This window comes from Numida meleagris, chromosome 9 (genome assembly GCF_002078875.1).
Source record: "Numida meleagris isolate 19003 breed g44 Domestic line chromosome 9, NumMel1.0, whole genome shotgun sequence".
NCBI lineage: Eukaryota > Metazoa > Chordata > Aves > Galliformes > Numididae > Numida > Numida meleagris.
This window is the reverse complement of record NC_034417.1, coordinates 3,338,561-3,361,462: the sequence shown is the minus strand read 5'-3', so window position 1 is coordinate 3,361,462 and position 22,902 is coordinate 3,338,561. Positions and strand designations below refer to the sequence as shown.

The following is a 22,902-nucleotide window of genomic DNA, read 5'->3' as shown; positions in this document are numbered from 1 at the left end:
GGGCGGAGCGCGGCCCCGACCCTCCGCGGTCCTCGTGTGCTTGGAGCGCCCGCGGCCCCCGTTCGCCCCTTGTGCCCCCTCCTCCCCCCGGGCGCGGAGGAATGCGGGCCCTTTTGTTCGCCCCGGGAGCTGCGTGCCTCGGCCCTGCGGGGCCCGGCGCGGTGGCTGCCGCCGGTGCGATTTTCAGTTACCCCGTGATTACTTTGTATTTTTTTAGTAGATACGTTTGGAAGGACTTGAGAGAGCGCAGCTGAAAGCGGAGTGCCGAGGAGCGGCCGAGCCAGGCTCGGTGCGTGCCGGGCGGTCCCGCGTGCGGAGCGCGGGGAGCCCCGCGGGGCCCTTTGTTCGCCGCCTCCGTAACGCGCACAGCCGGCATCGCACGTCCCGTGCCCGAGGGCCGCCGTCGCGCGGTGCTGTTGTTGGAGGGCTTCGCCTTCAAAGTTTCCGCGCCCCCGTGTTTGAAACGCAGCCTTTGGACGGACGGCTGCACAGACAACCCGCGGTGCTGCCGCTGGTTTTTGGTACGTTTTTGTCCGTTCCAGCCGCGATGGGGTTGGTTCTGTTTGGTGCTGATGTACAGGCAGCCCAGCGCATGTAGCGGCCGCTCACAGCAGCAGCATCGCGCTGCCGTGTCCGTGGGCACCACGCGGAGCCCTGCGGGTGGAAGCGGCAGATGGAGGGACGCGTTAGCTGTGTTTTAAGGTTGTTCCCGTTTTTAAGGAAAGACAGTTGTCCTTTGTCTGTCTGGCAGAATCGATGCTGTGGTGTGGGAAGTCTGCTGCCGGAGCTCTCTCCCGTGGTGGCAGCTTCCTGGAGCCGAGGTGTGGTGCTGCTGCTTCCTGTGGCAGAACCAGTTGTGTCACTCTGCGGCGCTCTGGTTTTAGAGGGAGCACGCTTTGCAGTGGAATAATCTGCGGCAGTGGTTTGAAGGAAGGAAGGAGTGGAGTGCAGGGAAACCTGTTTTTTGTGGCGTTTCTTTGTTTAAAAGTTCTTTGCAAGAAGCCGAACTCAGTAACTCCATCTGTTGTCTTCAGGCTGTTGGGTGAGCAGAGGTGTCATCCAGAAGCACGTGGCAGTAGGGAACCACCCTGCAGAGAACTTCAAGTAGATAGACTGAAAACATACCCTTAGCTGTTGGTAGAACTTCTCAGCTTCAAAACTAGGCCAGTTTGCAGGTACGGGGTCCTGCTGGGCGTGCTCCCAAATGTGGAAGGTCAGCAGCTAGAGCAGCATTTTCTCTGTCAGTTGGGGGTGTTTGCCCAGAACAGGTGTGTGCAGGGGGAGGTGCTTGGGCTGCTGGGTGTGCAGCGGTTTGTCACGGTCTGGGGGCAGGAGGAGGGAGCCAGGTGCGTGGGGAACCGAGCAGATCCATAGCGATGCCGTATCGCGAGGAGTGCCCCGAATTGCTCTGCTTTTAATGAGATTGATTAAGGCAGTCACGCAGTGCTTGCACAGAGAACTGTTGGGTAAGGAGAAATGTAGGTGCATTGAATCTAAGACATTCTGATGGGTAAACAGCACGCTCCTGTCAGTTTAACGCAATCAAAAATTATTATTTTTAGCAATGAGTTTGGTGTTCTTATTAATCTGGTGAATTGTAGCACATTCATTTCTTCTGAGCCGTGGCTCCTGGTATATGTTGTTACATTTGCTTCCTATAAGTGTATAGTGTGCTATCTGTTTCTTGTCCATGCTTGTTACAGTGAGATTAATTTTGAGAGATATGTAATACTGGTTTCTGTCAGTTCACGATAAATGCATTTTCTTACTTGCTAGATTCACTGCAACTTGGTAACGTACAATTAAATAAAGTGACAAAAACATGATGTGTTTTGCATTGCCTTCGATGCCGTTTTCTGAGGTTCTGTGGACTCAGTTCTCTATGTTGATGTTGCTTCAGCTGCAGAAAAATGTTTAGAGGTAGTTTTGTGCAGAGTGTAATTACCCGGCACCTGACACCTCGCGCGTTGTCTCAGATGACTCAGGCCTCGCGGTCGGGCCTGTTCTGAGCGCTGCTGACCTTTCCAGAAAAGGAGTGCAAGTGAAGGTAGTGACACAGGAAGCGCTGTGGCAGCCACGTGGCGGGCTGCTCGCTGATAGCAAAACATTGCCCCGTAGCTGGGAGCGTGAGTGCTCCGTTCAGACCGCCAGTGGCTGTTTCTGTCACTGCCTGCCTGCGGTGCGAGGACCTGGAATTGTTGCAGGGAGTGAGTGACGGGTTCCCCTCCTCTCCAAATGCTCGTGATGGCAGCAATACTTCACAGGGTAATAGGAATGCACTTCTGGATCTTGTGGACTTGTATGATTGTACCATGGATAGGTGTTGCATTGGAAGCTGGTATTTGGAAGCCAGGTTTACCAAGTTTAGGGAATAGAGAAGCATGTGCACCAGCCCAAATTGCTCGTTTGGCCTAAATCAGCTCTGGGACAAGCTACTTGGCAGCATTGTTAAGGCTTTGTGGTGATGGGGGGCTCTGAGAAAGCAGCAAGGGGAGGCACTGATGGCAGGTGTGCTGGTCAAGGATGAACCTTTTTGCTCCAGATTAAAGAGCAGTGGTCTGTGCTCCACTTGAAGTGTCTCCAGAGCTGCTGTTACCAGTGTGTAGCTGGAGTTTTAAGCACCTCTTTGAAGGAAGGCCTGTTTGCCTGAGTATTCAGGCCTCTCAAGGGTGCTCTGCACAGTGATACAGAAAGCAGTGTGCATTTGCTCCGGGGAGCTTTAAGGCTGTCACAGAGCACAGAATGCCTTTTTGGAGATCCAGGGGCAAGGCTGCTGTGGCTGCTGCTGTAATTGGGCATTTAAGAGGAGACAAAACTCATATCTGGACTAGAGATGGTACAGAAACTGAACGTTGCTTTTTTGTTAGTGCAGTCACAGGACATGCTGCATGCAGATGTCTGCTAATTCCACGCACCCCCATTTGTGAGACTTCTGCTGAAGCTGGAAGCAGGGTAGCTGGAGGCATTGGTGAGAGTGCTGTAGAGCATCACAGTGCGATGTGCCGCACCTCAGCACTGTTGTGCAAATCAGGCAGCTATGAGAAGTGCTCTGGAACAGCTCAGATGTGATATTGCCCAACAACTTCTCATAGGCTCGTGAAACCACAGGGAGCTGTGCCTCACCTAAGCAAGATTGCAGTCTTCTAAATGCAGTTGTGCAAGCGTAAAGGACTTTGCCAACTTTCTTCTGCATGGCTGAGTTGAACACGTTGAGCATTTGATGTAGAACTTAAGATAGAAGAACGGTTACGGATAGAATTGTGCCTGCTGAAACTGAGATCCAGTGAATTAGTTTTATAGGGGAATTGCACTTTTGGAGTATGTTTAAAACTTGTGTTTCAGAATATCTTTTTTTTTTTTTTTCTTAGCAGTGTAACGTTGTTAGCTATCAGAGAGCAGTTCTGGCTGTAGAGTGGTATTTCCTGCTGCAGCGAAAGGTCCTTGCCTGACATCTGTTTCTTGCATTCTAATTTCTGTTGAATGAGAGCTGTAATTTCGCAGTTGGTCAGAAACATGCGTTGTGGCATTTGCAAATGACACTGGGACTAGAAAAACTACAGAGGAGAGCACGCACAAGGAAGCAGATTGATTACCATAGAAATCTGCACGCTGAATTGCAACATTTTTTTTAAGGTTTTTTCTTTTTTTTTTTTTTTTTAAGATCAGAATTACCCAAAATGTCGCTGAACACTTGATTTATGAGTGCAAATGTTTTGGGCCGAGTGGGAGAGCCCACCGCTGCTGTGACCTGGTCCCCAGCTAAATGAGTTACCCTGTTTGCTTTGTAGTGGGGTAGGCGTTCTGCCAGGCTGCTGGCCTGTTGTCACCAGAGCCATAACAAACGCTCCACAGAAGCACAGGTATGCAGACCTCAGCCATCTCGGGTTCCCTTCTCATCCCAGCTCCTTGTTAGTGCTTCTCCATCTCCATGAGTTTTTCTCTGTCTTTTTGTTACTCAAGGTCCTCGTTTCCTCTTCCATTCTTACCAGAAGGTGGGAACAAAGAGAGCTCGCTGAACGTGGGGAGGGGTAGGTAGAGCTTTGTTCCTATGACTGGGGTAAGCTTGTGGACGTAATGGTCTGCGTGTGAAGGTTATTGCTCATCTTTCCTATATTTGGAAAATGAATTTGACCTGGAAAAGACCAGATTTGTGTGTGGTTTTTTTTGTTTTTTTTTTACCCCTTTTATTCAGACATATTCTGAGGTTGAGTAGTCTTTCATCCTTTTGTTTGGGTTAATGCGATGAAGGAATGCTTCTTAGTTATTTTTTAGACTTTATAGGCTGTTATATCTCCTTAAGCTCATTCCCTGACTGTTTTCAAGTAAAGCTTGTTAGATTTGGCTTGTATTGTTTTAGGCTCAGTCTTGTTTTCATTAAAACTCTGAACATTTTTTTTTCCACATTTTTTTGAATCTGTTGCTTATGTGTGAGCTAACCGACCATAGGGGCAATAGCTATCTTAATCTGTGTGATGGAACATGGTGCTTTGGAACGTTTCTTTTAGGAAGATTTATGTTTATTGAGGTGGGGTTGGAGTCTCAATTTCAGTCTCATAAGCTAGACTTCATTTTCCTCTTCAATACTGAAAAGAGGAGTGTTTGATTTCAAATACTTAGCATGTTTAAAAGCACATCTGAGTAAAAAAATGATGTGAATTGATGATGCATAATGTTTTCTAGTTTTTTTTTATTTTATTCTACTCAACAAAATCCTAGTCAAAGCTTGAATGTTAGCTGATGAAAGAGACCGCTCCAGAGAAAGGCAGTAGTCAGCCATTTAATCCACTGCCTTTGTTTGGAAACGAGGTCTAATCTTTGTGAAGATCTTGATGCTAAATTTTGAAGGACACATTTTACTCTTGAGGATTCCAAAGTAGCTTTTCCAAGTGCACCACAATGGTACGGAGACAGGATGCTCTGAGGTGTTCTGGAACTGGGATAGGGAGGGCAGGGCAGGCTGCTCTGGGCCTGGCATGCTCTTGCCTTAGCTACAGATTAGTTTGGATCTCACCACACCTGGTCTAAGTGTAGTCAGGATAATAATGTTCACCTGCCTTTCCTAAGCCCTTCAAGATGTGTAGACAGTTTAAAACAAAACAAAAAAAAAGCAAAAAGCAAACAAAAAGCCCCAACCCAATGTGTTACTGTTGCTCTATTTTTGTGATAGTTAGGGATAGGGCTGTAAGGTGCTGAGGCCAACAGAGTAGTGAACTTTCTGTTGTTGCATCCGTGCCTGAGGTTTGTAGTGAAAGTTTCAGCTGTTTGGAGGGAAATAAAGCTTTGAGCCATTTCTCACTTGGTCTGTGCTGCTTTTAGTAACCTGTTCCTGCATCACTTTCTGTTCTGTTGGTAATAAATATCCCTCGGGTAGCTGAAGAGTGGCAATCCATGGAGGTTAGAAAGTGCAACTGCTTCACAAATTAGAAAACTAGCTAAGGCTTTTCTGGTATGTATTTTGAGATTATCAGAAGCAACAATTGTTCTCGTAGAGTGAATCTGAATAATATCTGGTAAAATACTGCTTTATGGTATCCTGTTATGGGGGCCGTGTAAACTTTTGACCTTCATTTCCTTGATTATAAGAGGGCTTTTTAAAGCATAGCTGACGTGGTAATGTACTTTGCATTCAGCAGCCTCTGCTGGTATGCCAAAGCAGTGCTCTCGTTTTTTTTCCCTCCTTCGGCATACTTGTTTGGTTTTGGATCTTGAAAATGGAGCTATGAAATTCCGTTGACGGATTTGATTACCCACTTGAATCCAGTCCCACTAACCACAGACAGCCTGCCCAGATAAGATGATTCTTCCCAAAGCTGGGCTTTCCCCTCAGGCTGTTGTGGCACACAGCTGTTTACTTGGGAGCCTGAGGTGCTGGGCTCCAGGCTGGGTCCTCATCAGAACCAAATGGGCAGGTATTGATTTTTTTTTTTAAGGTGAGTCATATGTACCTCATTTAGAATTCAGTCATGATTGCAGTTAGTGCGTGTCAGAATACAAGTGCATATTCTCAGAACTGCCATGGCCCTTTTGGATTTATTTTCCTGTGTTTGCTTTGTAAAGTTTTCAGTTGATAATACTTCTGTCCACTGAGCGTTTTTCCCCTCTAAGGGATGGTTAGAAATGAGTCTTTTGCAGAGTATGGGGGAAACAGGAATTAAGTACATGTGCTACAAATGAGTAAATTCCTAACTGGATTAGCTAAGGAAAGCAAGAGGCCTTCTTGCTGTCTCTCCCCTTCTTCCCCTCCTGCTTCCAGCCTGACTCTCTTGGCCTGAGACTGATTGCTGACTGATTCAAGAAGATTCTTTTCCTTAAGGGTTTGAAAATTACATTACATTTCTGGCTTTGCTGTGCTTTTTCTGGCAGCTGTCTGAGAATGACTGTTACTGTAATTCATTTCTGCCTTGCTCTAACATAAAGATTGAATCTCTTTTTTTTTTTTTTTTGGCATGTTACTGCTATAATGTAGAACATTATCTGCTTTCCTTTGAAGGCTAGTGTTTAATTTTTATACATGTAAGTGTGTATATGCGTGTCTGTATTTAAATGTGAATGCTAATTATTAAAGTAGCTGGTGCATTTAAAAATTGCTATATGTCTGCTTCAGCTTTATAGACTAATTGAGTATGATGAGTAGTATTGGGTGACCTTTGAACTTCACCATAACAGAGGAAGCAGCGTGTGCTCTGTGTCTTGATTCCGTCCATGATCTGAAGCTTTTTTCTCCTTGAGCTTGTTTAACCACTTCCTCGGGAGCTGCTGTGTGTGTTTGCACGGATTGAATGCAGATCGTTTGCCTTTGCCACCCGTCTGCTTCTCCAGCACTGAGTTACAGGCAGATGAAAAGCATGCGGTTATTAACTTGCAGGATTTTCAACGTGGCATTCTAACAGCGTAGTGAACATGCTGAACTGCGAGCACTTGCGGCTGAGGGGAGGTGGGAGGTGACTGAACTGCAGCTGGAGCTGATGGTGCTGTGCTGACAGCCACTGCTCAGCATTAGAGGTGTGCTGAACTCTTCAGTGACCTGTTTGTGTTCTATGAAAAATGCTTTGCCTACCCGTGTTCTTGTGTTCTAATCCACTTGTTGCTTAGTATGCTCCGATTAAATGTGTTTTACCATTGTAGCAGAGTGGTGCGCTGTAACCATCTGCGAAATGTCTTAGGTGGGACTGAGCAATGCTTCTGTTTGGTGAGGAGGGGAAGGAAATGCTGCATTTATTGTTAGGCACGAGCACAAATAGCAGTTGATTCCATCAGTTTGTGCCATCACAAGGTGACTTGTTTTCTCACTAAATACTCAGCCTTTCTGGTTTTGGCTGAAAGACAGTGGCAGAAGAAATGTTTGTTGATTTTTCCGTAGCTTTAAGGTAAGGGCAGCATCTCTTACTACCTTCAGAGTCTGTTGAATTCTTGTACTTCTGGCTGTGATTTCAGGTCGGCTAATACTTGACACAGTTGTGACTTCCTTGCACGTCTCTTCACAGGGGTATGCAGCACTAAAGAATGGGAAGCATTTCTGGATTGTTAGCAGTGCTTGCCAGGAAACTTGCTTCCTTGTAAATTCTCTTAGTTTGATTTAAATGTAATTAAATTTAATATTTTCTTATATTTTCCTCTAGCTTCTGGGGGCTGTCTGACTTAGAAGCAGCATTTAAATAGTCTAATTAAAAATAATCTCCCCTTCTGTTTGATTTCATTTTCAGTAGAATGCTGTTTTTCTGAAATGGTCAATAATGTTGTATCAAGTGAACCCTACTGAAAAGATTTTTAGGCAGAAGATAGATTTTTCTAGTATCAATAGTTTTGAATGGGTGCAGTCCATATCTGAGCTTCTCATAGTGGGGCTAGAGGTAGGATAGAAAGAAGAGCTCAGTGTGAAGTTCAGTTTGAAAACAAGTGGAAATATTCTTTACAACATAAGCAGTAAAACATGTGGCTTGTAACTAAGGAGTAGTACACATCACTTGTATTCGAAGCCTGTAACGTTCCTTTTTTTCTGCTTTTTCTGTCTAGAAGGCAACATTAATCTGCTCAGAGGGTTGAAAATACTCTTATAGCATTTTCCTTTTTCAGTCGCTTGGTTTTCATTACAGTTGCTCATCTGAAAGCAGCTAGCCTCCAGTTCTTAATACGTGGAGCAGATAGTTCTTCCAGATCTGGACAGCTACACAGCCCCCACAAAAACAACCACCACAGTCACTGAACTTGCTTGGGTTCTGGAGCCTGCATGCATGTCAGGCAGCAGTGCTGGCGTTCTGCTGGGCCCCAGCGTGCCTCTGTATCTCAGTGCAGGGCTTGTCTTGCAGTTCTGCCTGCACGTGTGCTTCCTGCAGGTACTTGTTCCGCTGCCGTGGAGTCTTCCTGAATGTGAGCAGGTACTGGTGCCAGACAGTAACCCCTGCGTCTGTGCGTGTAGCAACCACCCTTCTGAGTACGTGTTTCTTCTTGAAGAATGCAAAGTCAGAAAATGGGAACACAATCAGCTGTGTTAAAAAATACACGCTTGATAATAACTTACATAAAAATATCCATTACGGGTATTATGCTGCTTGTAAAAATACTGACTTATCTTGGAGGACATCTGTATTTTTTGAAGGTTTCTTTGCTTCAGCTGATATGTGGCTTTTGGCACTGACAGAGTTTCATCGTGCACATACCCAGGTCAGCTGCGGTCTTGGCTGATGTTCTGTGATGAGCAGGGCTTCTGCTTTTTGCCCTGAGAAGCTGTTCTGCTGTGTGTGTGGTGGACAAGAGTTCATGGGTCAGAGAGCAGAAGCACACATGGCTCCCATGTTGTGCATTTGGAGTGGAAAAGCCTCCGTTCCAGTCTCAGCTGTAGTGACTGAATGTTTCATCTGGAGGATGGATCGTAGAACACACGTGTGCTCCTTGCAGCAGACTGCAGCCTGGGTTGAAGCTGTACTTGCTGCGCTGGGGAACGGCTCCCTCACGTTGTTTGCCTGGACTGCGGAGTAACTGCATAGTGCTTACTCATACTGAGTGCTGCGTGTAGCAGGAGGAAGTGGCAGGGCTGCTGCAGCACTTAGGGGTAGTCTGGAGGCAGGAGGTGAGCTTACTAAACCCAGAACATTCACATCTTGTGGGAATGAATGGAGATTGTGCACAGCACATCACGATCCTCGGGTGTGCTAGCCACTCTTTGGGAAGAGTGTCTGCCTGCAGGGCAGGGGCTGGGCAGAGCCTTTTTGCAGCGCCAGTGTGTAAGCCCAGGTGGGAGCATCGTCCGGCACGCTGTCTCCTTGGTGTTTCCCACGGGCTGATAACTGGAGCAGTTACACTTAGAACACCAGTTCTCATAGCTCCCTCTCTCAGACGCCACATACTTGGTGTATGTTGCATTTGGGAAGTTTTAGGTAGTTAATTCGGAGCTGCTTTGGCAAGTTACCTGAAAAGCTTTGTGTGGAGGGCTGAGTTCTGGGATGTCTTACCTTGTCTGCAGGTGAGGTGACCCACATGCCTGGGCCGTTAGGGCTGTAGGCTCGGTGCTGGTGGGTGCTGGTAAGATCCTTTTGGCAAATTATTTGATTTCATGTTCTCCATTTTTTTTTTTTAATCTATAAAATAGAAGTGACTGAGAAACGCTCTGAATCCTGTGACTGGGAGGAGCTTGGATTTGAGGTGTAATTGCTGAAGTTGTTTGCGTAATTTTGGTTAAACCTTGGTGCAGCGTTTGTATTCGCACCTCCTGCAGTCATTGCCCAGGGCTTTCGGATTGTGAGATTGTCCCACCTTCACTTCCAGCTCTTTGGAGGAGGAACTTCTTGGTGTGATGTCGCGGGCCTCTCGTTGCAGACAGGAGTACTGCATTTCACACTGCTGGGCTTTTGCATTTTGGAATGAGCCCAGCACATTTTGTTGCTTCTTTTTTCTTTGTATGTTAATAGGAACCGCCTGGCTCTTTTTTGCAGTATTGGTCCACGTCTTTTTGGAGCAAAACTGAATAAGAATGGCAAAATTGTAATTGGGGCAGGGAGGGGTTGTGAGGCAGAACGGGTAATAAGTATGGGAAAGGAACAGCAAGACTGTTTCTAGAACGCTGAAAAGCATTGTCATGTTATTTTTGGGAGTAGATGCACACGTGTGTCCACGCACACAGAGCCTGTCACTGTGTGTACAGCAGACATACGTGTGTGTGACCAAGTGCTTGGATCTGGGGCAGTTTGCGTGGCACGATATCAGTAGAGCAGGGCAACCACAGCTATGTAAATATTGCTGCTCCTGCAGATACTGGCTGCAGGAACAGCGCCCTTTTCCAGTTCAGCTTTTATCAGTACGGCTGAGCTATTATGTCAACAAACGCAGAACTGGAGAAAGGCCACGTGGACTGAAGCAGTTTCTGTGCAGGCCGCGATGCTGGTGTAATGGAACTGCATGGTTATAACAGGAAGATGTTAGTGTTGGTACTGCTCCTTTGGAGAACAACGTCCAGGCCATTTTGTAAAGGATGCAGAGCGCTGGAAATAGTTTATCGACCCTCATCTCATCTCCGTTTGTGCTCTTAAGGACCAGAGTACTGCTCTGGTGGTGCTGATGTTTTGTGGCCTTTTGCATAGTGATATAACAAGGACTGTATTAAAGCAGGGACATGAGCACGCTTCTGTAGCCACGCTGGGTCACTCATGCTGTGGCCGTGGCAGAGCAGTGATCTGTGCTCCGCGGACACTGCCCTGCAGAAACTGCTTCCTGCCTGCCTCCTCCTTGTCCTGCTGCTGCCTTCTTTTGCTGGCTTCTAAATGATGCAGCACGCTATTAAACAGAACTGTTAGCTTCCTGGGTTGTTTGTACACTTCTACGTACTTGCAGCTTTCCTGCAGCGGAAGACTGCAGCTCTGTTCTGTAGGGATCAGGGTTTGGCAGGAGCCTTCTTGCATCACACGGCTGTGCTCGGAGTGTGTTTTCAGCGAGGAAAAAAATGTGGCCAGGGCTCAGGAGTACACCTTTGGGTCATGTGAGGGTAGGATGGGCGGGGGCCTGTGTGAGCACCAGCCTCGTTAGCTGCATCCAGTCATTCTGCTTGGTGTAACTTGATGAACGTGGTTTGTCAGGGTGACTCATGGGAAGTGAAAGCTGAAGGGGCAGGGAGGGAGGGGTGCAGAGCTCGGAGGGCTCCGCAGCCGTGTGTGAGACACGCCTCTGTATGTAGTGGTGTTTGGTTGTTGCCTCTCTTGGGGACGGATCCATGCTCTTCATTTGCAGAGGGCTGAATGGCAGAGGGGCATTCACATTTCACTTGGATCATTCTGTAAAAGATGGGATTTGCATTTCCTATTACACGAGGAAAAAACGTTTCTGTGCTTCTGAATGGCCCAGCGTTGGTGTGCATTGGCAAACAGCACACTGTTTCTGACAACACCGTGGCATTGCAGATGAGTTTTCCTTTATCTCTTGGCATGTCAGAGCCATCCTTGCCTTTCCACTTGGGCTGTTCTAAAAACAGCAGAGTGGGGCAGCTGAGAACCATGGCAAGAGGCCGCGTCGGTTCCAGTTTAGAAAGCAGCTGGTGTACCTTGGCTCGTGTGGCACTAAATAAGGTGTATCAAACACAGATGGGTTTTTTATGTAGGTAAGGTGTTTGCTGGACGAAACTTCATTCCAAATTGGAGGGTGGTAGTGAAGTGCAGCCCCTCCTCCTTGTTTTAATTAGCACTAAAAGTCTGTGTGAAGGGTGATGTTCCAGGGCAGCAGAATGTGCTCTGCATTGAGAAGGGGTTTGCTGCACTGAAGCCACATGCCTTCATGCCAGCACTGCATCTGAAAGGAGTAACCTGTGCTTTCTGTACAGATAAAGCCTAATTTAGGTTATAAGCGGCTCAGGGCGGTTACTGTCCTCTTGCTGTGTGTTGCATTATATCTGTCCCAGTGGTGTCCTCGCTAATGATTAAGGCTAATTGCAGCCAGCTTTCTTAACAGCAAGTAGTGGTCAGTAACTGCTTCAGAGTCCGGGGTGAGAAGTACCTGGAAGGCCAGGCTTGAGGGCCGGTGTCCAAGCCAGCCTCAGAAATGCAGAACGCGGTCTCAGAAGCCTTCAAAAAGGAGTTACACAACCCGGAGCAGAAATCCCCATGGAACAGAACAGCTGTGGGTCAGAGATGCAATGCTGCTGTGTCTCATCTTAGTGGGAGTCACTTCCATGTTATTTGAATTCTTTGTGGGAGGAGATGTTTGTGCAGAAGATAAACTGCACGGTTCTAATGTGATGCAATTGGAGCAAAGTTCCTCCTGAAAGTTGAAGCAAACAAGTGAACCGTTTTTTCCCTATTTTCTGAAGTAGAGGGTGGAACACAGTATTATTTGGCAGCGTGCAGACTTTGTGGACTTGTTTGCAGGCCTGGTGCGGAACATGCACTGTGGTGTGTGCTGCAGGAGGAGCCCTCCCTCAGCACGGCTCAGCACTCACGAGGCACGCGGTGCAAGCACTGCCAGTACCTGAACACAACATGGCAATTGCCTGGCATGCAGAGGAAATAAAGAATTGTTTGCTTCCTGGTTCCTGGGCTTACAGGCTGAGAACCCGTCCCACCCACAGGTGATGACGTAGTGACAGCAAGGGTATTAGTGAAATAGTGGGAGATCTCTGCGGGAATCTCCATTCTGGGAAGCCTGCTTGGTGCTTCTGGCAAGGCAAACGTAGGGGGATGGGAGTGGGTTTTTTATTTGGTTGGTTTTTCATGCAGCACTTAAGCAACTGTGAGATACCATATCTCTGCTCGAGTGCGTGAATGCTTTTGTCTTTGTTTCCTTCTGGTTAATGTTTTACCTTCCAGTTTCTGTCATTCAGGGAAATGAAGCAGTACCGAGTCAGACCACGATCCGTTTTGCCTGTTTTGATCTGATGATGGCTGTGAAATGTCTCCCCTTTGCTTTCTCTCATTTGCAAGGGTGAAATTTGGGTTTTCCATATCAACTTTTTGGTCAGTTTTGACAAAGCACTTCTTCTTACACCTGAAGAGTAGGGCAGAACTGCTCTACCTGGCACTCTGCCATCCACTGCAAGACTGCCAGCGCTGTCGGCTTGAGAAATGGGAGAATTCATTGTTGAGAATCCAGCAACAGCAAGCAGAGACAGTGTGAGCAAGTGCATTTCCCAAGTACAATAATTGCAGCAGTTGTAGGAGCTTCCAGCACTCACTGAAGGGCCGCAAGCAGTGCTCCAAGGGGCACTGATGGGGAAGCACTGCTGTCTCACAGCATGCAGAAATGGTTGTGCTTTGCTTCCCCGTGACATAATACAATCCTTATTCTGGGGATTCAGCCTATGAACTAAAATACAACTATTTGTCATAATAAGTACAAACTAGAAAGTAATTCTCCAAGCAATGTTAGCTTGTTTTGTTTTGTTTCCATCTGATTTTAAATAAAAAGGTGAAACCTAATGGTGGAAAAGTATGTTAGCTCTTTGAAGTACCTAAGGCAGTGATTGACAGCTCTTCTGATTCAACATTATTCTTTTCCTCCATGACCTTGACTGGACATTACTTACCACCTAATTTTTCTATGCATGGTATTTTACCCTCCTGTATTTCTGGAAAATTGAAGCTGTCTTTTTATTGCTGCTTTTTGCCCTTATGCTTGTCCACCTGTGATTTTTCTTCCTTTCTTCACCACGTTATGTGGATATTTGACAGTGCAGTGATATGTCTGTAAATTTTGTGTTAATGGCCTGTGCACATGTGTGGACTCGACCTGACTGGCAGGACTGCTGATCTCCCTTGTTGTTTCTCCGTGTTCTGCCTGTGCAGATGACTTCCTGTGGTTGTTTTGTTGTTAATCTGAATTTTAGGGACTTCTCTGCTGAGCTGGGGTGCCCAGGTGTGTGTCTCCACCCTGGCATGGTGTTCCATCCGTTTTTGTATCTGCTGCTTTTTCCCCAGACCTCTGGCTTAAAAACGTCTTTGTTTAATTTCAAAGTTAATTTCACTTTTCTAGGCTTAGAAGACTTACCAAAAAACTTAGATATATGTAAGGTGGGTTTCTCATGTCTCTAATGGATTGCGAAGCACAGCACTGTATTACTTTTAACCATTCAGCTGAATGTGTGTGACTGAAAGGACTAAGTCCTTATGGATTTTTTTACCAGCATGCAGTATGGGAATAATTATTGCACAAATGGTGTGTATCTTCATGTGCAACACGGTTAGTTACTCTGTGTGCTTCTTAGCACATTGCTGGGCTCTCTCATTTGTGGCGATGGCTTCTTGTGTAACAGGCTTTGTGAAACAAGTGAAGAACTCCGCTTCTTTTCGTTCCTATGCTGAGTGAGCTGACTTATTACAAATGATAATCAGTGGTTTTAAATATTCCAGTGTTTTTACAACTTGTGCTTCTGATATTTTGAAATGCAGTGCAGAAATGAAGTAGACCTCACGCAAATGGAATGCAAACAAAAAATGTAAAACTTCATTGGTCTGTAATGGGCCAAAGAGAAGGCTGAGGGCCTTCACAGCAGCGCTGCAGTGCGGGCTAATGAGCAGGGCTGCTGCTCTGTGTAACTGTGCTCTCCAGGTGGATGATGTCAGTGTAATAGCAGAACCTTGACGCTTCTTTCTTTTTCTGTCTTTTGCAGTGTGCCGGTCAAATAAAAGCCCGTGGGTCTGTCTGACGTGCTCAAGTGTCCATTGTGGGAGGTAGGTATCGAGCGTCAGAGTGCAAATTGCTCAGTCAGACCTCTGCTGTTCATTCAAGAGATTCCCAAATGCCTTGTCCTTCCTGGAGGAAGCCTTCCGTGGTTTTATTTAATGCTGTGTGCTTACACCAAGCACACTTCTTGACTGCCTTCTGAGAGCCCGGAGAATGTACCCAACACCATTATTTTCCAAAAGAGACGTGAGTGCTGGGTGTGGTTGGTCAGCTCGGTCGCTGGTTGGGTGGTTAGCAGCCTGCCTGCAGCCCAGTGCTGGGACTTGGGCCCTTGGAGGTCCCTGCCGACCCAGGCCTTTACTCCATGAAGATGCCTGCAGAGCAGCCAGTGCTGTGGGCTCCTGTCAAGTTCCGTTCAACATGGAAGCAGTAAGACTTCTTGGAAACCCACAAATCCAAGCTGGGCACGGCTTGCTTAGAGTAAAACAGCAAGTGTCCGGCTTAGGCAGAAAATACTGTACGTGTACAGTAGTGTAATTCTGGAACAAAGCAGTTGTCACAGCATGCTAGGGATCCTGCAGATTCCTTTGGAGCATACCTACCTGATCTTGTCTGTGTCAGCTGGAGTGTGCAAAAAGACTTTCTACTGGAACGATGCAGTCAGTGCTGTTGTTTATGTGTCAGCGCAATTGTTGAAAAACTGCTTCTCTGTAAATGTTTCCCTCTGTGCTGGTGTGTGTGCTTTTGTTCTGGGACATTGCTGTTAAACTTTGTGAGGTTGTCTCTTAAGAGAGTATCAATGCACCCCAGGTTTTGCTTTGATCTGGATTGCTGCAAGTGCCACGACTTCAATCACCTCTCTTTTACTCAGTTTTCAGTACAACCCCGCTTTGTTCCTCAGTTTCATTATTCATTGTACAAGTTTATACTGGGTGGGAGCCAGGAGGGGGCAGCTGCTCCACACCATGCAGTGATGTAAAGTAAGTAGTGTGGGCTGTTTTACTGACTTTGGTACCGGTCTCTTCTGCATTCTTACTGTCTGCCTGTAACCCATGTCTGCGTGCTGTTTTGGCATTGTCTGTTACCTGTGCAGCTTGCTTTGACTCTTCAAACTGCTCCCGTCCTTAGCACTGAAAGTAATTGAACGAGAGGGCTGTGGTACACCTCGTAACGGGAGCGCTTTGACGCGGCAGGCACGCAGCCGATCCTGCTGTTCGGATAATGCCTGAAATCAAAGGAAACTTGTCAGGTCTTCACTTGAAATACATCCTCCAGTTTCCACTGGGATCATTACCAACCACGTTACGACACCAGAGCGTTTCTGGTGGAAGTATGGTTTCGTAGACCTGTTGTTGGCACTGTCAGGCAGAAAGCCACCTGCTGTAAGCACAGCTGCCTGCTCTGGTTTCTGCCAGCACAGCGGTGTCCGTGGCCACATGGCTTCATTGCTGCAGCTGGCACGGTGCGTTGGCAGGGCTGCTGTGCCTGCGAGCGAGAACAAGTCCAGAGAAGGAAAACCTTTGTGTGGAGATGTGCAGAACTCCTAGCAGTGTTCAGCAAGAGATAAGTGTGGGGTGTGGAAGTCACCTCAGGTCTGGCCATGCAGTTCTAAGAGTTAACGATTTGTCAGCTGATGTTTAGGACTCATGCGTTTGTGATGTCATTTCTTTACTAACTGAAGATGCTTGACTTTCTAGAGATGCATCTCAAGCGTTGAATGTGAGGATGCTCACTGTGCCAACAAAGGAGCTGTAGGATTTTAGATTCTTTTTTCACCTATGTGACACCCCACCTCCTAGAGTGCTTCAAATTTATGAACTTGATAAAACATAGACTGCTGTAATCTGAAATCATTCTCCCAGAAGGGGAGGGCTTAAAATGGATAAACTTTCCTGTGAGAGTTAGCACACTGCTAAAGTAATCACAAAAAGGACGAGTGCTGGGTGGGAAAACAGAGTAGGCCTCTAAGAAAAATAGAGGGGAAAATAATCTGGAGAACTAACTGTGTTACAAGGGTGGAAAACAGGAACTCGTTCTTCTTGGGTGTGGAGGTGCAGGGCCTGCTGAGGGCCCACGTGCAGTGGAGAAAGTGAACTGATGTTTCTGTGTGGGTGAGCTGCCTGTTTCAATGCTTGTGTGGTACTCCAGGCGTGTTAGGTTACTGGTGTTCTGGTTGGTTTTGTTGTTTTTTTTTCCCCATTGCTCGCTGAATGTTAAATAATTGTTTACAAAACCTTACTTTTTTTTTTCCCCATGTATTTTAGATATGTGAATGGCCATGCAAAAAAGCATTATGAAGACGCACAGATCCCTATGACCAATCATAAGAAAACAGAAAAACAAGAGAAAGTTCAGCATACTGTGTGCATGGATTGCAGTAGTTACAGTACATACTGGTGAGCATTTCAACTCTGTAATTTGACATCTTTGTACATACTGGAAGGTGTAAACTTCAGACTCTTGTGAAGTATTATATTATATACATTATTATGTGCTTGATCTCTTATTGTTCTTGTATCTCTTGATTTCCTGACGTGACTGCTTAACAGCAGCTATGAAATAGCCCTCTGCTTTTGCACGTGTTGTATAGCATTGGTCGCAGCTGCACTCCTGCGTTTCAGTGGCTCAGCTCAAACTTGATGTAAATATCACTTAGATAGTTTAGAGTTACTTTGGTTTGCTTTGGGGTTTGTTTAGAGCCTGCCTAGGGGCTGTTCAGTTATGTTACTCCTTTCATCTAATGGATGAGCCTTTCATGGATCCTTTATTTCTAAGAATATCAGAAAGTAAAGTAACATGCCATAGATCCTCCCTAAGACATAGAATGCGAGCTGTGTAGATGTGTTTTGTTTGTTTGTTTCCAATATGCTTTTCCTTTTTTCACTGTGGAAGAAAGGCCTCTCTTGGACGGTGAGTTGGTGCGAGCTGTGTGAGTTTGGGAGTGGTGGGTCCTGTCTGGAGGCAGCATCGAGTTCTCTGACAAGATTAAATAGCAGACTCATGGAAATGATTGTTGTAACAGAAGCACGGCGTGGGCTGCTATGTGCTATCAGCTTCTTGGAGGAAGAACACGGCCCTGTTTAGGGAGGTTTAACAGTTACGCTGGTAATACCGGGTTCTCTGTCATGCAGGGAGCAAAGGCTGAAGTCAGCTGAGAGCAGTGCTCCTCTGCTTTCACCATCGCCCATCCTCTGCACTTGTGAGCAAAAGTGTTGACAGCTGCTTCTCCTTCACCTGTTAGCTTCGTGGTTTCCCACCTATGCCAGCAATGTCAGTACGTGTGGGGTGTGGCAGTGCGGGACGTAAACACTGCGGATGTTACAGAGAGGAGTGTTAGGTGTAAAATCCCTTCCAGGCAGAGCTCTGTGGGTGGGTGCTACCTCGTTCAAATAGTCTGTGTGTACTGTATGGGGGAAAAGTCTACTGGCTGAAGTTCGTGTGTCCATTTTATGAAGGACGCTTCTGTACCAAATGTTTTTATTCCTTGCAAGTAAATCCGTAGCTGAAGTGTCCCACCTGAGGAAGTTCTGCTTGGAGCAATTTGGAAATGACACGGGTGGTGTGTGTAGCAACAGCAGAAGCTGTACAGTTGATAAACTCAGAGGGAAGAAAGGTGGGAGAAGCTTTACGATGTATGGGGATTTTGCTTTTTCCTACATCTTACACAGATTACCACCAGTTTTGCCCATTCCTGTGTGAAAACAGGTGTATTTTTGCTGGGCAGTAACACACATGTATTACCAGCATTGGAAGAGCTGTGGGAAACTAATTCCAGTTTCCCAATTAATGCTGTTAACAACTGAATTCCAAGCTGTGATCTCTCTTTTAGTCACACTGAAAGTAATAATGCATGCAGGAATTTTAGTGGGATGTTTGATATCTTGACTATATCTCCAGTGACAGATCGTGCGTGCCTGGTCTGCCAGACCTCATGGTCTTGGTGTGTGTGCACAGCACGGCACAGCTCCCTGCTGACCTCACCTCAAACCTAGAACGGGCATTGCAAAGGAGGGTGTTCAGCTGAGGACAGCAACATTTGCGAGGACGGGATGGGCACCCTCTGTGGAAGCTCACTGTGTTTCACAGCGTATCTGTGGGAGAACGCAGAAGAAGCAGTTCAGCATGTGATGTGTTTTCTGCTGTAATCGAAGCAGAAGGCTGAGTCATCAGTGGCTGAACTGGAACTAATTGCAGAGAGCTCTGCCGTGGGGAGTTCCTCTTGCATATAATTCACTGGCAGATGACAAGTCTGCTGTGCGATGTGAAGCTGAGCGAGTTGCAGAAGCAGCATATCTTTGCTTTCATTAGAATGTTTTGGTTTTTTTCCACTTTGTAGTCAGAAAAAAATACCTGGATTTGGTATTGCACCCTTTAATTTATGTATATGTATATGTGTGTGTATATATATGTGTATATGCATATACATACCCATATATGTATATATGTATACACATGCATATATATATATGTATGCTTATGTATATAAGTTTCCCCCGGTGGAAATGAGCTTAGATATAAGAAGATGCAGCAGAAAACGTTCAGACCAATGCCTGCCCCCGTGTTTCAGGCAGTACTGTAAGGGCTGCAGCCAGCCAGTGCTTGCCAGCTGAAGTCAATGCTTGGGTGAATTCCAGCCGTAACCAGCTCCTGGAGATGGAACTTTAAATGTTGTTTGCCAGCTTCTCCAGTGTGGACGTGAAGCTGTGAGATACTGGGATGTTTATGCAATTACGTTGCTTCCAAGGGAACTTTTATTTAATATCAGTGTTGTATGCAAAGCAGTATGGGCAACCTCAGTAATTTGAAAGTCAAGAAAATGTAATCCTAAGACTTGATTAAATTTTACTTCTATTAAGATGACAGAGAGGCTTTTCTGCCGTGCTTCTATATTTTTAGTTGCAGAGTTTTGTTGATGGCGCAGAGCTGTGTGGAAAACTCTTGTTCTGTCTTCATCCTGTGGATTCTCCTCAGCTATGGTCCTTAGCTGGATAGCAGCAGCAAGTCAGTCTGTGTAGGCTCTGCTGGAGTGAGAAGGCATTTAATTTCATCCCTTCCTTCTCTTCAGCAGTCACGAGAGCACGGTGCAGGGTTTGTTGCAGCCATCCCTTTCAGGCCAAGGAGACAAAATACCGTGACTGCTGGAGCTTGTGTGGTTTACTGAATGTTGTATCAGGTTCTCACCAAAAGCAGAACAGTCCCCTGTAATTGCATTTCAGAGTGGAGGTCTAGGTGTGCAGATGTTCAGTCAGCCCTTCTAGTGGCAGCAATAAGGTGGCTTGGAGACTGTCAGTGAGCTTGTCTGCTTTGTGTCCCTGTGCACGAACGCAAGTGGCTGATGGACGTGAACGGGACTAATTAAAGCGTGTCTGGGAAATAAGTACATTCATAAACTTCCCCCCCTCCCAAACGAGCTGTGGTGAGCTTTAAAAAAAAAAATCCATTACTTGCAATAGCTCTTTTGTGCATTCTTATGTAAGGTCTGGGAGTTACAGCCGCTGCGTTCAGAGATTCTGAGAGCTGTATGAAGTTTCTGGCTGCAGACAAAAGAACCCCTGAAGAAACCAGGCATCCTGAGCACTGCTCCTGCAGACTCCGTGCCGTGGGAAGGGCCTTTGCTTTCCCAGCTCCGCAGTCCCTTGATGGGTTCAGTGTTTGAGGCAACACTGGCAGTACTATTGCCTTTGTACATCACAGATTTATACAGGAAGGAATGTTGTAAATTCCAGTTGTGCCTGATAGTCGAGATAGCTTCGTTAATTACAAAGCATGGACCTGCTCCAGCAGAGGAGTAACCTGAGATGATGAGAATGTATTTCATAGTGGAGTCAGTCCTGTGCCAGAGGAGGAGAGGAGTGGTGGAAGCGGTGCTGTGGAGGATGCTCAGTGGAAGCTGATGGCCTCCACGGGATGCGCTCAGTCACCAGCTGCAGCTGGGTGCTGCAGGGCTGCCAGGCACCCCGAGCTGAGCCACAACTGTGTGAGGTGCAGAAGGACGCTGCGTCTCTCTGCTCTTCTTTTATCCACAGTGCTCTCAAGTGAGCTGGTGCACGTGGTGTGAAGTCATTTCTTGCCTTCCTGCTCCTCGTGCCTGAACATGAGTTGCCTTGTTGGTGAGCTGCTTGTTGGCTGACCCTGTGAGATGCTGTGAAATGCCACCTGCAGTTTCTGGGCTGCTTCCATTCTGCTTCAGCATTTGTTCCTTGGTTTTAAGGGGTCTTGTCTTTCCTTCCCCTTTCTTGTACAGCCCTTGTATACGTCCATCCTCTTACCTTCAACAAACAGAAGAGCTAGCTATGGATAAGAGTCCTTAACGTTCTATGGAAATGCGAAATCTTTGTAGAACATCACAGAACTTGCTGATTTCTGTCACCCTTTACCAAACGCTGGTTTACGTAGTAACTGTTACTGCCTTTAACACTGCTGTGGTATTTTTACTCAAAGCTTGTGTGCGTCATTTGTTTTGCTGGTGGTGTACGTACATGTAGCAGGTCTGGAGCTGCTGGCGTCCTGTTGTTGCAGAGCTGGGTGCTGTAATGCTGGGCTGCGTGCTTCTCAGTTAGCAGCATCAACAGCCCGTGTGACTAGAAGCAGCTCTGCTAGAGGGAAGAAGTTGGTTTTTTGTTGGGTTTTGTTTTGTTCTTTTATTTCTTTATGTATCAGTTGGGATCCTCAGTAAGCCAGTGACTAAAAAGCATTTGTTATAAATACCTGTGGCTTGGTTCTTTTAAACCTTGTTTCTGCTGAGGGACCATTTTGCTTTCCCTTCTTGCGTTCTCCTGGAGGCGGCGGGGCATCAGCTTTTGCCTGTTTATGTTAGCTCAGTTATTTCTGCACTCTCACCTTGGAAAAATCTCAAAGCACTAGCTTTGTGTTTGTGGTTCTGTACGCGTGAAAACGGTGAGAGAAGGAGCAGCATTTGTGGCTGGACAGACCATGGCATCTCTGCATTCACCCTCCCTGCTCTTTTTCCCATGGCAGAAGCTCTGGCACCGCGCATCTGTTCAGCAGCTCCCGATGGGAAACCCACGAGGCTTTAATGATAGCTTTACAGTATTCAAATAAATTGATTTATGCTATATTTTTTTAATAAAAACTTCATATTCTATTTACTCATGTCTGTTCCTCTCTCGATAAATCATCTCTGGGTTGTCTACTAATGCTGCTTTTGGTGACACACAAGTTTGAGTTCTTGTTTAACTGGAACGGTGTACTAAGATGAGTGATAGATAAAGCCTCTGTTTTCTGATAAGGAAGTAAGCTAGCAGAAACAAACATGTAATGAAATATTGCCTGGACCGTCTCTTGCTGTAAGGCAATGTTCAGAGGGAGCCAGGCTCAGTTTGCAGCTGTTGTTCCCCCTCCTCATAATTTTCAGCTGAATCACTGCAGTGCTTCCAGCACGACTGCTCTGGAGTACTTCACTGAAACTGAATTAACATTGATTTGGAATTTTAACTTAAAGCTTGTACGTATAAATATGTTTTTTCTGATAAGTAATTCTTTGTTCTGATGAATGTTCTTGCAGTTATCGCTGTGATGACTTTGTAGTGAATGATACCAAGCTGGGGCTGGTGCAGAAGGTCAGAGAGCACCTACAGAACTTGGAGAAGTAAGTGGTGTGCTCACATCCGGGCTGCTTCGGGTCAGCTCATGGTACTGCATCATTTAAACAGCGTTGCTGTTCTCTGTGTATTTAGTACCTGTCTTTCGGTCATCCTATGAGCGTGACACTGTGCATATCTAAAAATGCCTTTTCATCACTGAGGAGCTGAGTGGAAGAGGTTTGGCTGATCACGTGTGACTTGTTTCTAATATGCTGTACCTTTAGAGGCAGGAATTTAGAAATCCATTGATTTTCTTGCTACCTTGCCATTATTGTTCCTTAGAAATAGGATGGGATTTCCAGAACAGAATCACAGTTTCATCAAAAACAGAAAAAGTTTCTGAAGCAAAGAAATTGAAACTGAAATGCATGTGGAAGTAGTTCTCATGTTATTTGCATAGTTTGGTTTCCAAGCAGAAAGACTAAGAAAAGTTTATGAGCTGAAATTGTACTGAAGAAGCATGGGTTTCCTGTGGCTTTATCTGGCTCTCCTCCACGGAGAAGTAAATACTGTAATCTCTGTGATGCAGATGCTGTGGCCTGTGCTAGATAGCAAGTATTTTTTTCTCAGTTTGCTTGCATGTCTGCCCTAATCCTCAGTAGAAGTACGTGTGCATACAGTGCTCCCAAATCTATTTATTGCCCCGGGGTTCAAACAGCACTCCGCTGAGAAATCACTGCGAGGTCGGGGGGTGTCTGGG

The 22,902-nt window shown here is 46.2% G+C and overlaps 1 protein-coding gene across 3 annotated transcripts in view; it reads left to right on the top strand.

Annotated features, from left to right (window-relative positions):
* Positions 1-22,902, top strand: part of USP3 (ubiquitin specific peptidase 3) — a 38,582-nt gene that overhangs the window by 568 nt on the left and 15,112 nt on the right. The window contains exons 1-4 of one of the 3 annotated variants that reach the window (XM_021407822.1): positions 3,902-4,028; positions 14,585-14,645; positions 16,863-16,994; positions 22,124-22,207. In XM_021407822.1, the coding sequence (XP_021263497.1) occupies positions 3,929-4,028; positions 14,585-14,645; positions 16,863-16,994; positions 22,124-22,207 (377 nt within the window). In that variant the 5' untranslated portion in view covers positions 3,902-3,928. Of the gene's footprint in view, positions 1-3,901; positions 4,029-14,584; positions 14,646-16,862; positions 16,995-22,123; positions 22,208-22,902 lie in introns of those variants that run through there. The other 2 variants (XM_021407824.1, XM_021407823.1) reach the window with 2 other exon arrangements.